Source organism: Astatotilapia calliptera, chromosome 6, assembly GCF_964374335.1.
Source record: "Astatotilapia calliptera chromosome 6, fAstCal68.1, whole genome shotgun sequence".
Classification (NCBI taxonomy): Eukaryota; Metazoa; Chordata; class Actinopteri; order Cichliformes; family Cichlidae; genus Astatotilapia; species Astatotilapia calliptera.
This window is the reverse complement of record NC_137427.1, coordinates 31449714-31462704: the sequence shown is the minus strand read 5'-3', so window position 1 is coordinate 31462704 and position 12991 is coordinate 31449714. Positions and strand designations below refer to the sequence as shown.

Sequence of the window (12991 nt, the reverse complement as noted above, 5' to 3'; positions counted from 1 at the left end):
CCCTGGATGTCAGCCTCTCCTTCTGACCGAGGATAGTTATAGTATTTGAGCCAAATCATAGTATTTGTGCTAAAACATAGTATTTCTTCCAAATCATAGTATTTGTGCCAAAGTATAGTATTTCTTCCAAATCATAGTATAACTGCACAATAAAGGTTCTTGAGCCACATCAGTGTTTGTGCCAAATCTTAGTATTTCTTCTAAATCCTAGTAATTCTGCTCAATGATAGAATTTCTGCTATGCTTTAGTACTTTTTTCCTAGATTGTAGTACTTCTGCTAAGTCAAAGTATTTCATGTAAATCATAGTATTTCTACCAAGTCCCAATGTTTCTGCTAAATCATAAATAATGTTTTAGTACAAATTGTATGATTTGGTGGAACTTTCTGTGTTCCAGCACAAATGCTATGATTTGGCAGGAAAAAAATATTATTTAGTATAAATACTAAGTTTTAGCAGAAATGCTATGTTTAAACTTTAAAAAATTCTGCTATTTCTGCTGATGTGTGTTATGACTTTTGACCATTGAAATGAATGGAACACATTATCAATGTGGTCACTGATTTTGCATGATGGGCTGAGCTGTGCTTTACCTCAGTGAGATAAGCATCCGTTCTCAGACTGGGAGGCCTGGGTTCAAATCCAGCTTATGGCAACATTTCTTTCACTTAACAGTTAAACTTTTTTTAAACTCTTTTCAACACAAATTTCATTTTATTCACCCCTTTTCAGCAAAATTTTCAGTTTTTTTAACCCCTTTTCATCACAAATCCAAACTTTATCAGCTCTTTTTCAGCAAAAACCTCTTTTCAGCAGAATTCTGCTCATTCAACTCTTTTCAGCAAAATTTTCAGTTTTTTCTGCTGTTTTCAGAAAAAAACTCTTTTCAGCAGAATTCTGCTCATTCACCTCTTTTCAGCAGAAATTCTGCTGATGGAACTCTTTTCAGCAGAATTTTCACCCCTTTTTTTTGCCCAAATTCTGCTAGCACAATTGTCAATCTCTCCACCTTTTCTTTGTGACAAAGTGTTTGGCTCAGTGAGCTAAATAGCTGCCCTTTGATCAGGAGGGCCAGGTTTGAATCCTGCTCAGGGCATCTTTTTTTTTTTTTTGTTTCAACTTTTTCAGCTTTTTTCAGCAGATATCTTCAGCCGTTAAGGCATCCACACTGCATTTTCGCAGGAAATGCAAATTTTTCTAGTTCAACATTGCCCTGAGCACAGAGGGATGAGCCTTTTCCTGAACTCACACAAGCAGATATTTCTCTGTCCTCTGCCTTTTGTTTGTTTTGTTTTGCAGGTCATGAGTCAGTCATCTTGGATGCTGTTGCAAATAACGTGATGGTTGCATATTATTGGGTGCAATGTTGTGAACAACTGGGGTGTAACCTGGTCTACAAAATGAACTGTCAGATTAGCGAGTCTTGCTTACAAAACGCACATAAGGGAATCGGGAAACGTGGCCAAAAGTAAAATTTAGTCCAAAGCCCAGATATCAAACATAGCTATAGTAGCAAATAGTCCAATTTGTCCCACTGGATAGATGCGAATGAGCCTTAGTGATTTTATTCACCATAGCCATTTGCTTTCCAATTGTTAAGTAAGAACTGGGAGTAAGAAATGCTAAAATCATAATAAATATAAATAACTGAGAACACTGACTTTCTGTGTTTGGAAACTTGACCTCTGACCTCAACAAAATTCACTCCAGAACTCATACAAGATTTGTAGTAATGGTATTAATTTGAAAATCTTACGCTGTGTCGTTCTTGAGTTATATAAAGTCGGTCCCCCTCTTTGCTGGGTGATGACAATCCCCAAACCTTTCATGCATGAAATTTAGCTTGTTGGCACATAGAACAGTATCACCATGCTAATTTTAACTCCTCTATAACCAGCGTAGATGGAATCAACTGGCCGATTTTGATGTACTTGATGAACTTCTCTCTCTTTCAGTATGATTATGTATTCCTGAAATGGATCTGTACACATGTTTAGCCCATCTAAACCAACAACAACAACAACGTAAAGTGAAACAGTGTACAGGAGTTGTACTGTAATTTCTCCAGAAATTGCACAAAGTTATCAAAACTCTTATTGGTTTTATTTAATTGCGAGTAATATTTAGCATAAAAATCCAGCAATTTATGAACACTGGGTAGCATTCCAACTAAACTTGTTTCACTGGTGGATCATGGACACATACGAGCTAAAAGAAAGTCTTAATCCACAGGGAACAGCATCAAGTTTGTATGGCCTTCAATGTGGCATCAAGATTCAGCATACACACAAACACTACCATGAAGTAGTTAAATCAATTTAATACACCATCTATCACACAAAAACCAGTCTGTGACTTACATGCACAAAATAGCTGCAGTTCTTTCTGTAGCTTGTGAAAGTTTCAATAATAAGGGGGGAAAAAACATTTTCTGGAAGACCTTTCAATGTATTTTAATCATTCAGCTGTCCTTCAATGGCAAGACCAGAAGCACTTCCAGCAACCAGTCAAGTTGCACGAATTCAGTATCCAACTAGATATGACTAGACGATCACAATTTCCTGTTGAATTGTTGTCAGAAAAGTGATTTTGTGGCACATTATGATCTCACAGCGATGAGAACATGTGACCTTTTGGTGTAAAAATGTCATTATCTGATCATTTTTATCATATATGTCATTTTCCAGATATTTAGAGATTCTTGAATTAGGGCCAAATCAAGTCTTGAACTTTAAACACACAAAATTCTAATCACTTCATCCTCCAGTCAAAGTGAAACTTTCGAGCGATATCATGTAAAGAAAGCGACGGACAAATCCAAAACTTAAATGCCTCCAGCCCCAGCTGTCGCCAGCGTGGAGGCATAAAGATATTTTCATCTTCTATTTCTTCCAATTTTATTTTCAATTGTCATCCCCACTGGCACGCACATAACCAAGCACAATGTTATCATCTCACATAACAGAAGGAAAGAAAATAACTTCTAGCAACCAGCCAGCTGCTAGCAAATCCAGGCTGCAGCTTTAAGGCTTGCGTCTACTTCTCAACACATTTATTGTTCTTAGGAATTTTCTCTTTTCCCTTTAAGTTATTTCTTCCTGGCAAAAGACCAACATTGTTGGTAAGAATTAAATCTCAGGGTGATGGAGGTCAACTCTTCAAGTACAGTAAATTACATTTATTCAATCCTCAGTCGCAACTCAGCTACATACTCTTCATATCCTGATATATCTTGTGAGAGAAAATGTTTATCATGTATAAATATAAATTATATTTAGCTTTAAGTAACGCAAGATGACAAAACAAACCATAGAAAAATCAACAATGAAAATCCAAACTTTAGTGTCAAAGCACAGCAGCCCTTATGAGCCATTTCATATTTAATGACAGAACAACAACCGCCCTAAACAAGCAGCTTCGACTTCATGTCAGCATTAATTCAGGCACTGTTACATTAGTGACGGCCCTGAGATATGATCATTATTCTGTCACTGCAGTGCCATCAATTCTTTCTTCTGAAAGCTCCTGATCATTCTTAACCGCAAAAAGAATATGACATATATCCAATTCACTTTCACTTACTTTGTGATTCTTAAACTTCTTCATAAAAACTTTGACAATTATATACCTGACAAGACTCCAAGCAGTAAAATGCTGAAATAATGACTGTTTAATAGCCTACAAGGCAATCACAATATCCCACTTATGCACAAATCCACATCAATAGTAATTTTCGCACAGCACTGATGCACCGAGTGCAGTAAAGGTGAACAAATTGCTGAATGAAACACACTTACTTCCACCTGCCTCTACGTCGCACACACTGTGACAAGAAAATAACATCTTGACCGCATTGACATTTTATTTCGGGCTTTTATTAAACACCAGAATAACAGCTTTAAGGAGTTTCTAAAGGTGACTGTGATGCTATTTTGATCATCAGGAGCTAAACATGTGTGCAACATTAATATTTTGCACTTTTACATCAGCATCACACATGAAGCCAATAACAGAACTATTGAGATTCCCCTTATCCAGTGGATTTTGAGGAAGAAAATTACAACAATTTACTTTAAATATCTCACTTTTTAAGGATTCAAAATGTTACATAACAAATTACATATGACTAAAATTAAGCCTTACGGAAATATTGATTTCACTTAATTTCATAGTTTATTAGATCGCAGTTTTTACTTTTTCCTCCCACACTTTAAAAAAAAAAAAAAAACACACACATCCTCACACACTTTTCATTAAGCGCTGTGTTTACCTCACAGTCAACGTTAATCACAAAAGAAAGAAAAACACGGTGCGCATGTGTGCGTGCATGCATGCCATCGGCAGGTCTGCAGTGTTTATGTGTCAGATCAGCTTCATTGCTCACGAGGAAACATGCAATCATTCTCTCATTACCAGCTTTGAGTGAATGCATTGAGACTCATTTGGTGCACTCACAAGCAGGTACCAAACAGACATCTATACACAATGGTGGACTCAATCCACAATGATGAGGCACATTTGTATGGAGTGACCACAGCTCCACCTAGTGGCACTTTATACATGATTAAAAACAGGAAAAAAAAGAAAAAATAAAAAGAAAGAAATACACAAATGTCTATTTAAATATTTTTCTTTGTGATTCAAACGTACACACTTTGAAATAGTGTCTGACCTTATGTTGAGTCCAGTAGATTGCCCAAGGTTCTCCCAGGCGTGGAGCTTCTCTGTGAGCCTCTAAGTTTTAATGACACCAAAGCAAATAACTGTTTTTGAGTACAGGAAAAGTTGATGCTGATATAATACAGTCAACAGCAGAAGAAAAAGAATACTTTTATGCAGTATGAAGTCTTGCAAATATGGCATCTTTACATCCCACAGCAGTATAAATACATTATTTTCTTCTCTTATTATTGTACATATTTTATAATTCACCAATTATCTCTGACAATAGCTTTTTAAAAAGTAATGACTGAAATGTTTACTCAAGTTGCCTACACACAGGAAGTCAGTCTTTTGTCAAGCATCAGCTTGAAGCTGACACTGAATGCTAGTGGACATTCCCATATTTGCTACCAGCTTATATGTTAATCAACTGTATTCTTCACTCTCATTGGTAGCCACCTCAGTTGCTCACGTGAAGCTGAGAATAGTTTATCGCAAGTCCCGCCCACTTCAGCAGCACTTTTTTCACCTGTAGTTGTTTTCTATGGTCTGTTGCCACCATATCACTATGAACTGCTTCCAGTGTGTATAGGGCTTTTTGGAGGACATTCTAAGCTTAGATTATTAATTAAAAAATATATTTGATAGTAAATTCTAAAAGTTAAACTTCAAAGTTTGCAAAAACAAACAGAGGACAGGGAGTCACAAAAAACTTCACGAGGATGCAGCCAGAGTCATTAATCTATCTAAAAATGTCTCATTGAAGCTTTGCTTATTCCTTAATTCTCTTAATATTTATATATTTCTAACTGCCCACACTTTTACCTCTTTTTCCAGTTCCATGTTGATCAGCTCTTCTTTGGTTTTCTCCATCCTCTCCAGCTTCTTCCGCAGACCCTCCACCTCCTCTTTCAACAGGCTGCAATTTTCTCTGCTCTCCCTGGACAGAACAGAGACAAAAAAGGTAAATTAAACTGATAGCTCAGTGTCTAATGCAAGACATGGAGAAACTTTCAATCCCTGGCTACAGTCACACTCGGATGCAATTTTGAAAACCGTTTTCAAATATATTAAGATTACAGTGACTGACGACAAATGCACGTAACAATGTACCAACTGTGCATTATAGCTATAATACATTGCTCTCACTAGTTTTCAAGTTTTCTTTACTTTAGTCACACTTGTTGGATTAGGGTGACTTTTCTGTGAACTCTACTTGAGAAACGTCTGATATGTTTTGGCCATGTTATTACCCACTTCAATCAACAACACTATTTTTGCCCAGCTCACATTGTTTACACCAGGGAGCTGATTATGCTGACACAAGCCGGTAGAAATTAGGGGGGGGGGGAAATGCAAAGGTTGCAGAGGAGGAAAGAATAAGGGAAAAGAGCTCGGTCCAGACAACAGAGACTGATTAGGAGATAAAAGAAGAATTTTCCTTCTATTGTTTCAGGCAATGTGAAACAAGAATCTCCCCACAGTTTGAGGACTTCCCAACCATCGGAGACCAGACAATGGACTCGCCTTGGAAGATCAGACAAAATGCTGATTGATCCACCTGGTCTTTCTTTTCAGTCACATTTCCCAGACTAAACCTGCAATACTTGCTCCTCTTGCTATCCAGCACCAGAAATACTCAGTAATATGAACAAGTACTTATTGAGATTACATTCATGTATGCCAGTTGACTGTTGGCCCTGAGATGTTAAGCAGGATTTCTCAGTAAATGGCAGCCCCTTGCCCCCCAGTCACCCTCTGTCTCAGAACATGTAAACAAGGAGTGCAGTGCAGCTCTGCAGTATTCCATTTACGTCTGGCCAGAGTAATCTTAGTGTGATGACCCATTCCATTATGCACATCCCTTCCTTGCTTTCCTTACTGATTTTTTATGAGAGATGGGGAGAGTGTGAGGAGCATGTCCCCCACCACACACACCCTCCCCACACTACTGATATAACATTCCACTTAAAAAAATAAAAATAAACAAATAAATTTTTTTTAAAAAAATAAAATAATTGGCTAATTAGCTTTGTTCCTGTTTAGGACAGTTACACACACACACACAAACACTCGACCAGAAAATACTGCTTTCTGCATAAGTGTGTAAAGGTTTATCTGTAAGGACAGATGGCTGCAAAAAACTGGCACACTTTGCAAGCTAATGTGAATGTGTATGCACAGCACAAAGTGTCACAAATTTCAGCAGCATTTAAAATGCAACTTGATTGTCTGAGTACTTTTAGAAGGGTCAGTCTTTTTTTCCCCTCCCATTTAATCGACTTATGAATAAGGAACATTCCTAGTTACAGTTATGGTATCTTCAGCAAAATTCTTAATCTGTTATCTTGAGAAAGTATGAAGAGTTTCATGCTTTAAATTGAGATTTCTGTAATACAACAGAAAGTTTAAGTGGATAAACACACCAACTGCTAAATTTCTCCACTTAGTCTGACAAGCTGTTTGGCTGTTACTTGACAAATGGATCTTCTGTTATCCAACTTAATCTTTCAAAATGCTTGTATGCTCATTAATGCCCGATAGCATCCAAACTACGTGGTACAAACAGAATCAACCTAAACATATAGTGTAAGGTTTTAGAGACAACACAGGCACAAACACATATTACAAATACCAAAAACACTTGTTAAAGAAAAGAGAGCTTGTGGTATATGTGTGTGTGAAACTTGTGGATTAAAAGGTCCCTCCACTACAGTGTAAAGAGTTTACATGTTAAGGAAACTTCAAAAATGTATTTAACCTGAGGTAGGCATTATCATCTCTGAGGCGCTTCAGCTCCTTTTCCAGATCTGGAACTCTGGCCACCTCTGACTTTACAGTCTTCACAATGGCAAAGTCCTGCTCCTGGAACACAAGCCGCCTTTCCAACTCCTGCCAAATTAGAAAGTGAGAAATTCACCAGTAATACAGTTTTCAGATTAATGACACACTTTATGGAAACAAATACCTGTAACAAACAAGCAAACACACACACACACACACACCTGTATTAATGTAAATATCTAACCACCAATCATGTGGCAACGACTCAGCAATCTTTTATTGTCCAAAAGTGGACAACAGAAGATTAGTAAAAATTGTTGCCTGATCGATGTCGAGCTGATCCGAGTGGGTACTAATGGAAAAAGGGCTTTAGTACCAACTAAGCATCATTTAAACCTACACCCTACCTGACGATTGTAGCTGACCATGTCCATCTCTTTATGAACAGTGTACCCAACTTCTGATGGCTGCTTCCGGCAAGATCACGTGACATGTCACAAGACTCCAAATCACCTCAAACTGGTTTCTTGAACATGACAGTGAACTCACTGTACTCCACAGTCCCCAGATCTCAGTCCAACAGACAGACAAATCTGCAGCAACTGTGTAATGCCATCATGTCAATATGAACCAAAATCTGTGAGGCATGTTTCCAACACCTTGTTGAATCTATGCTCTGAAAATTAAGGCTGTTCTGAAGGCAAAATGGTATGTTCGATAAGTTTATGTTATGAGGGGAAAAAATACATTTAAACTCATTTTATGCAATTTGAAGGAGAAAGGTAGTTTGAACAAAAAAGCTGATATGTAGAAAATTGAACTGATATACTGCACATGCATTGGTTATACGTCTAAATCGTAATCATATTTAGTAGGTTTACATTCGCTGTAGAGTGAGCTACATAACACTGTGTAACCACACCGTCTACATCAGTGCAAAGACGTACAAACTGCTATGTTTAACTATTTCAACTAGTTTCTCTCCATGAACTGTGGACACTGGAATGTTCTGAACTACAGACAAATCCGTACACCATTTAAACTCTGAAGTGAAACCATAAGGAGCCCAATAGAAGCGACAGCATTTCGTACCTTAATCTTGATTATGTGATCAGAGCATGAGGACTGCGCAGCTTGGAGACTTTGGCAAAGTTGAGAGACTTCCTGATACTTCCTGATCATAACAGCAATCAAAGAAAACTGCATGGTCAGCATTTATATTAAGCAGTACAGCTCAATATTTATTAGCATGAAAAAGAGCAAAGTGTCAGTCCTTGTTTGTGTGTGTACCTTTGTTGCAAATCTAGCTTTTCCTGTAACTCCTGGTTTTCGAGCGTTTGAGCAGACATTTTTGAGTCTTGGTTTTGAATCTTCTGCCTGAGCTCTCTGATCTCATCCTTCAAAGAGCTGATGGTCTGCAAACAGATAACAGAGGTAATCCAGTATAAGATAAGAGGCACTACCAGACTGGCAAAATAACTGTGAGTGCAAATCTACAAGCATGCGTGCACCTGGTTAGCTGTGCCAAGCTTATCATCTCTTTCCTCCAGTGTCTTGTTTAGACCCTCCAGGTTCTTCTGGAGAGCATCATTTGCTTCCTTCTGCTCTGTTAGCTTCTTATTCACCTCTTCCGCTCTCTCCTCCAGCTTCTTTATTTGTCCCAAAAGCTCCTGGTTCCGATCCACCTCATGCTGCAACATAACAAGGTGGTGAGCTATCTGATGCCTTGGTCATGTGGTATTAAAGGAGTATGTATGGCATGTACCTCCAAGTCTCGTGCGCTGTCTGAGGCTGCCCTCTCCAGTTCAAAACGAGCCCGTTTGTGACTCAGCTCCATCTGTTTCTTTTCCTGGTCCAACTGCAGGTAGCGATTCTTGGAGTGAACCCTCTCTGCTGCTTCTAAAAGCTAAAAGAAGGATATGCTAGTAAGTGCGGAGGCTGAATGCTGGTGCTATTTTTGTTCAGCTTTTTTGCCCCCCTGTTGATGCAAACAGTTTCTGTATGTACCTCCATGCTGCGCTTGTACTGACTCTGCAGGATTCCACTCCCTGCTGAGTGTTCTGACAGCCGCTGTGGATGTTCGGGGCGGCTGATGAAGGAATTGAAGGACTTCAGGGTTGTTAAAATGGTCGTGTCGTCTTCTAAATCCATCCTGGAAGATGCAGCACACAAACGAAAGGCTCACAGTACGAGTAAAAAAAAGACTACACTACGGCCATGTAAAGTTTAGCTAAGCAATTCTAAAGTGCACCATTTTCATGCTTTATAACTTTACGATAAAAGTGTTAACACGTTAATGTTATATGCAGACAGGTTCCTAGCATTAACTACGTAAAAGTGCGAAGTAAGATAAAAGTGGCATTAGCTTCTTTGCTCAGCTGCACAAACACGAAACCAACTTTAGTAGCTTAACCAAAAGCTAATGTTTACGTTAGTTGCCATATTTGACAATTATCAAGAATTATCTCAAGAAGGTATTCACTGGTTTGTTAAGAACGGTATAAACTGCTTCACTCCTGTATCACCACAGGCTACACAAGAGTTCAGTTTACCATGACTGTTTTCTACAGCTATTCTCTCTAAGCTACGTTTAAGTAGCTAACAAATGGGCATCGCTTGTAAGAATACGTCCTCACCTCTGAGCCGGCTTGGTTTCCTTTTTTAAGGAGCGAGTTATTTGCAAATAGATTATCTCAGTGTTGCTAACGTGTTAGCTGCTCGCTCAATACTACAGAAATCCCTCCAGTTTAGCTCGAATGGGATGTACGTAGTATCGCGAGATTTGGTAACATATCGCGAGTATCAAAAGCAAACTTTTTTGTTTGTTTTGGTTTTAATCAATGACTGTAGAAAGGTTTTCTACAGTCATTGGTTTTAATAGGAAAAACGAATAAATCGTGCACTGTTATCAGTTTGATTCAACGTTTCTTTGTTAGTTTGTTTTTTCCCCCCTCGTGTTTATGTAGCTACCTTGAACAACATTTCATCTGCTTATGAGTTGAAAGGCATAGTGGCCTCTCTAAGTAGAGCTGTTTTCTTACAATTGGTATTAGACAGAATTTTACCATTTGCACAACCTCTGTCATACCACTCCTACCCTTAGAGGTCAACCACCTCCACTTTACCATATAACCCAGGTTTAATAATAATCTTAGCGCAAATTGCATTAATAAATATGTATACTATACACTGTGTAACATGTTTGGGACTAGCGTGATTCAGCTATCACATAAACAAAAGTTATTTTGCAGTTTTACAGAGATTGGTAGGAATAATTTCATGAAGCATTCTTATCTGGCGGCAGGGTTTTGGATCAGTCTGATCAATCTTGCTGGAAAAACTCAGGGAACGTGCCAGCTTCAGTGCATAAAGAGGGAAACACATCATCATGTAGCAATTTCAAATATCCAGTGGCCTTGAGGTTTCCATTGATGAAGAATGGACCCACTATCGTTGGACCCCATATACCACACCAAACCATCACTTCTGTTGGTCCAACAGACTTGGAGGGATCCATCCAATGTGGGTTAGTGTCAGACCAATAGCGGTGGTTTTGTTGGTTAACTTCACCATTCACATAAAAGTTTGCCTCATCACTGAACAAAATCTTCTGCATGAACTGAGGGTCCTGTTCCAATTTTTGTTTTGCCCATTCTGCAAATTCTGTGCGCCGATCTGGGCAGGGCCGTGCAGAGAGGGGCGGGTGCTCAAAGTTAAAAAGGGGCACATTGAACCAGGCTGAATAACAACAACACACATTCATCAAGAATCTAATATGGGCAACAAGGCAAAGCAAACGTAGCCGATGGGTACAATGTTGCTGTTGAGGGGTTGCTGCTGATAGTGCTGGAGGGCAGGGCTGTGTTGATCTGAGACTGTAGACATTAAAAAGTCCACAGGAGAGATGGTAGCTGATTAAACAAGTGTCATGAGATAATAACAAAATGCAAAGATTGGTGACAGCGCTTGGAACCATAAGGCAACAAAAAACTGTGAGAAATAATTTAGGCTCTGCCTGTGATTCACTCTTTGCTTCTCTTCTTCCTTCCTTCCCATCATTTCATATATCACTCTCCACTTGCTGTCTATCTGAGAACAAGGCACAACTTGCTATTGCAATAAACTATAATCTAATTATCCACACCTAACAACTCTTGCACTTAATCTATAATAAAATGATGACAGAAAAATGTTATAGCCCTGCCTTTAGTAGCCTCACACAGCTCCTACTGTTTCCTCCTCATGTCCTTACCAGGCTTGGTAAGGACATGAGGACAATGTTATATCATGAGTAATTTTTTTTTTTTTTAATCCATCTAAATAAAACAAACACACGCACACACAGTGACATTTTACACCTTCTTCAGAATACTGTATATACTATGGGCATCATGGTGCTGATCCAGAATCCTTACATATTTATTACTAGAGCTACAATAATAAAGCAATGAGGAGGGGGAAGTAATAAATATGAAATAATGTATTTATGATGATTCCATTTGTTTCACTATCCACTCTGTGCAGGGGCAAAGCTTATTACATTTTTAAACTGCAGAGATACAATCATTTTACTGCTGTAAAATCCAAATTTTGTCTTATTTAAAATAGAAATCTAATATAATCTGCTTCTTAATGTATGTTCTTTAAAATACAGCGTGTGTTTTTTAATATATTATAATTATAATAATGCATAATTATGTGGAAGTGCATATTAGATCGTTTTTTAGTGAAATATAATTGATTGATTGATTGATTGAATCTTTATTTTGAACATGTTGAAAAAGTATAAAAAAATAGAATTAAAAGAGACAAATGAACAAAGCAAACAAAAGGAAAACGAGCAACCACAACTCCAAATAACGTCCATGTTCAAAAAGGAGCAGGAAGAAGCATAAGCTTATTTAATCCCACCCCTTTTCCACTATCTCTACAGACTACAGAAATACCTCCTTGCAATTACATTATATGTTATGTGTAATTAATCCCTCCAGAAAGGCAGGAAAAGCCCTGTAACTTGCTTTAAAACTAAATATGTTCCCTAAAACGGTGACAGAGCTACAGACCCATGACAGCCTTACACAGGTAGCCAGCAGCTGTGACCAGCACTACTTGTGCAGTTAATAAAAGGACAGGTAATGTTTGTCGCGCTGTTGCACACACAGCACGCTCCAGGGACGTGCAGAGGGGGGGGCTAGAGGGGCTTGAGCACCCGCCCCAGTTGCAACAAGACAGCTTACCAACGTGTACGTAATAAGCTAATACTCCTGTGTGCTACACACTACAGTGTACGCTGTACACCTACTTACTGGTTTTGTCGCATCAGTCTGTGTCTCTGAGTTAACTTGTGTTTCTCCTACAGCTCCGGACCGCAAAAAATGCGCGTGCTCTTTGTGACCTCGTTCCCGGCTCGTAACCAGCGCGTTCTGCCGACAAGGGCGATCATTGGTTAAATGTGATCATGTGACTGATGCAAGCCAGATTTTATTTAGCAAAACTGTGATTAATAGTTAAATATTATTGTTGAGGGGCACAGACAGGACTCCGC

General features: G+C 38.5%; 1 protein-coding gene across 1 annotated transcript in view; it reads right to left on the bottom strand.

The window, feature by feature from the left end:
* Positions 1-10217, bottom strand: part of mad1l1 (mitotic arrest deficient 1 like 1) — a 65897-nt gene extending 55680 nt beyond the window's left edge. Inside the window, exons 1-9 of the mRNA XM_026171644.2 lie at positions 10083-10217; positions 9454-9598; positions 9212-9352; positions 8958-9137; positions 8737-8861; positions 8539-8620; positions 7424-7554; positions 5488-5602; positions 4673-4734 (exon numbers count right to left, since the gene is read on the bottom strand). Coding sequence (XP_026027429.2) covers positions 4673-4734; positions 5488-5602; positions 7424-7554; positions 8539-8620; positions 8737-8861; positions 8958-9137; positions 9212-9352; positions 9454-9597 — 980 coding nt within the window. The 5' untranslated portion in view covers position 9598; positions 10083-10217. The remainder of the gene's footprint in view (positions 1-4672; positions 4735-5487; positions 5603-7423; positions 7555-8538; positions 8621-8736; positions 8862-8957; positions 9138-9211; positions 9353-9453; positions 9599-10082) is intronic.
* Positions 10218-12991: the final 2774 nt, after the last annotated feature.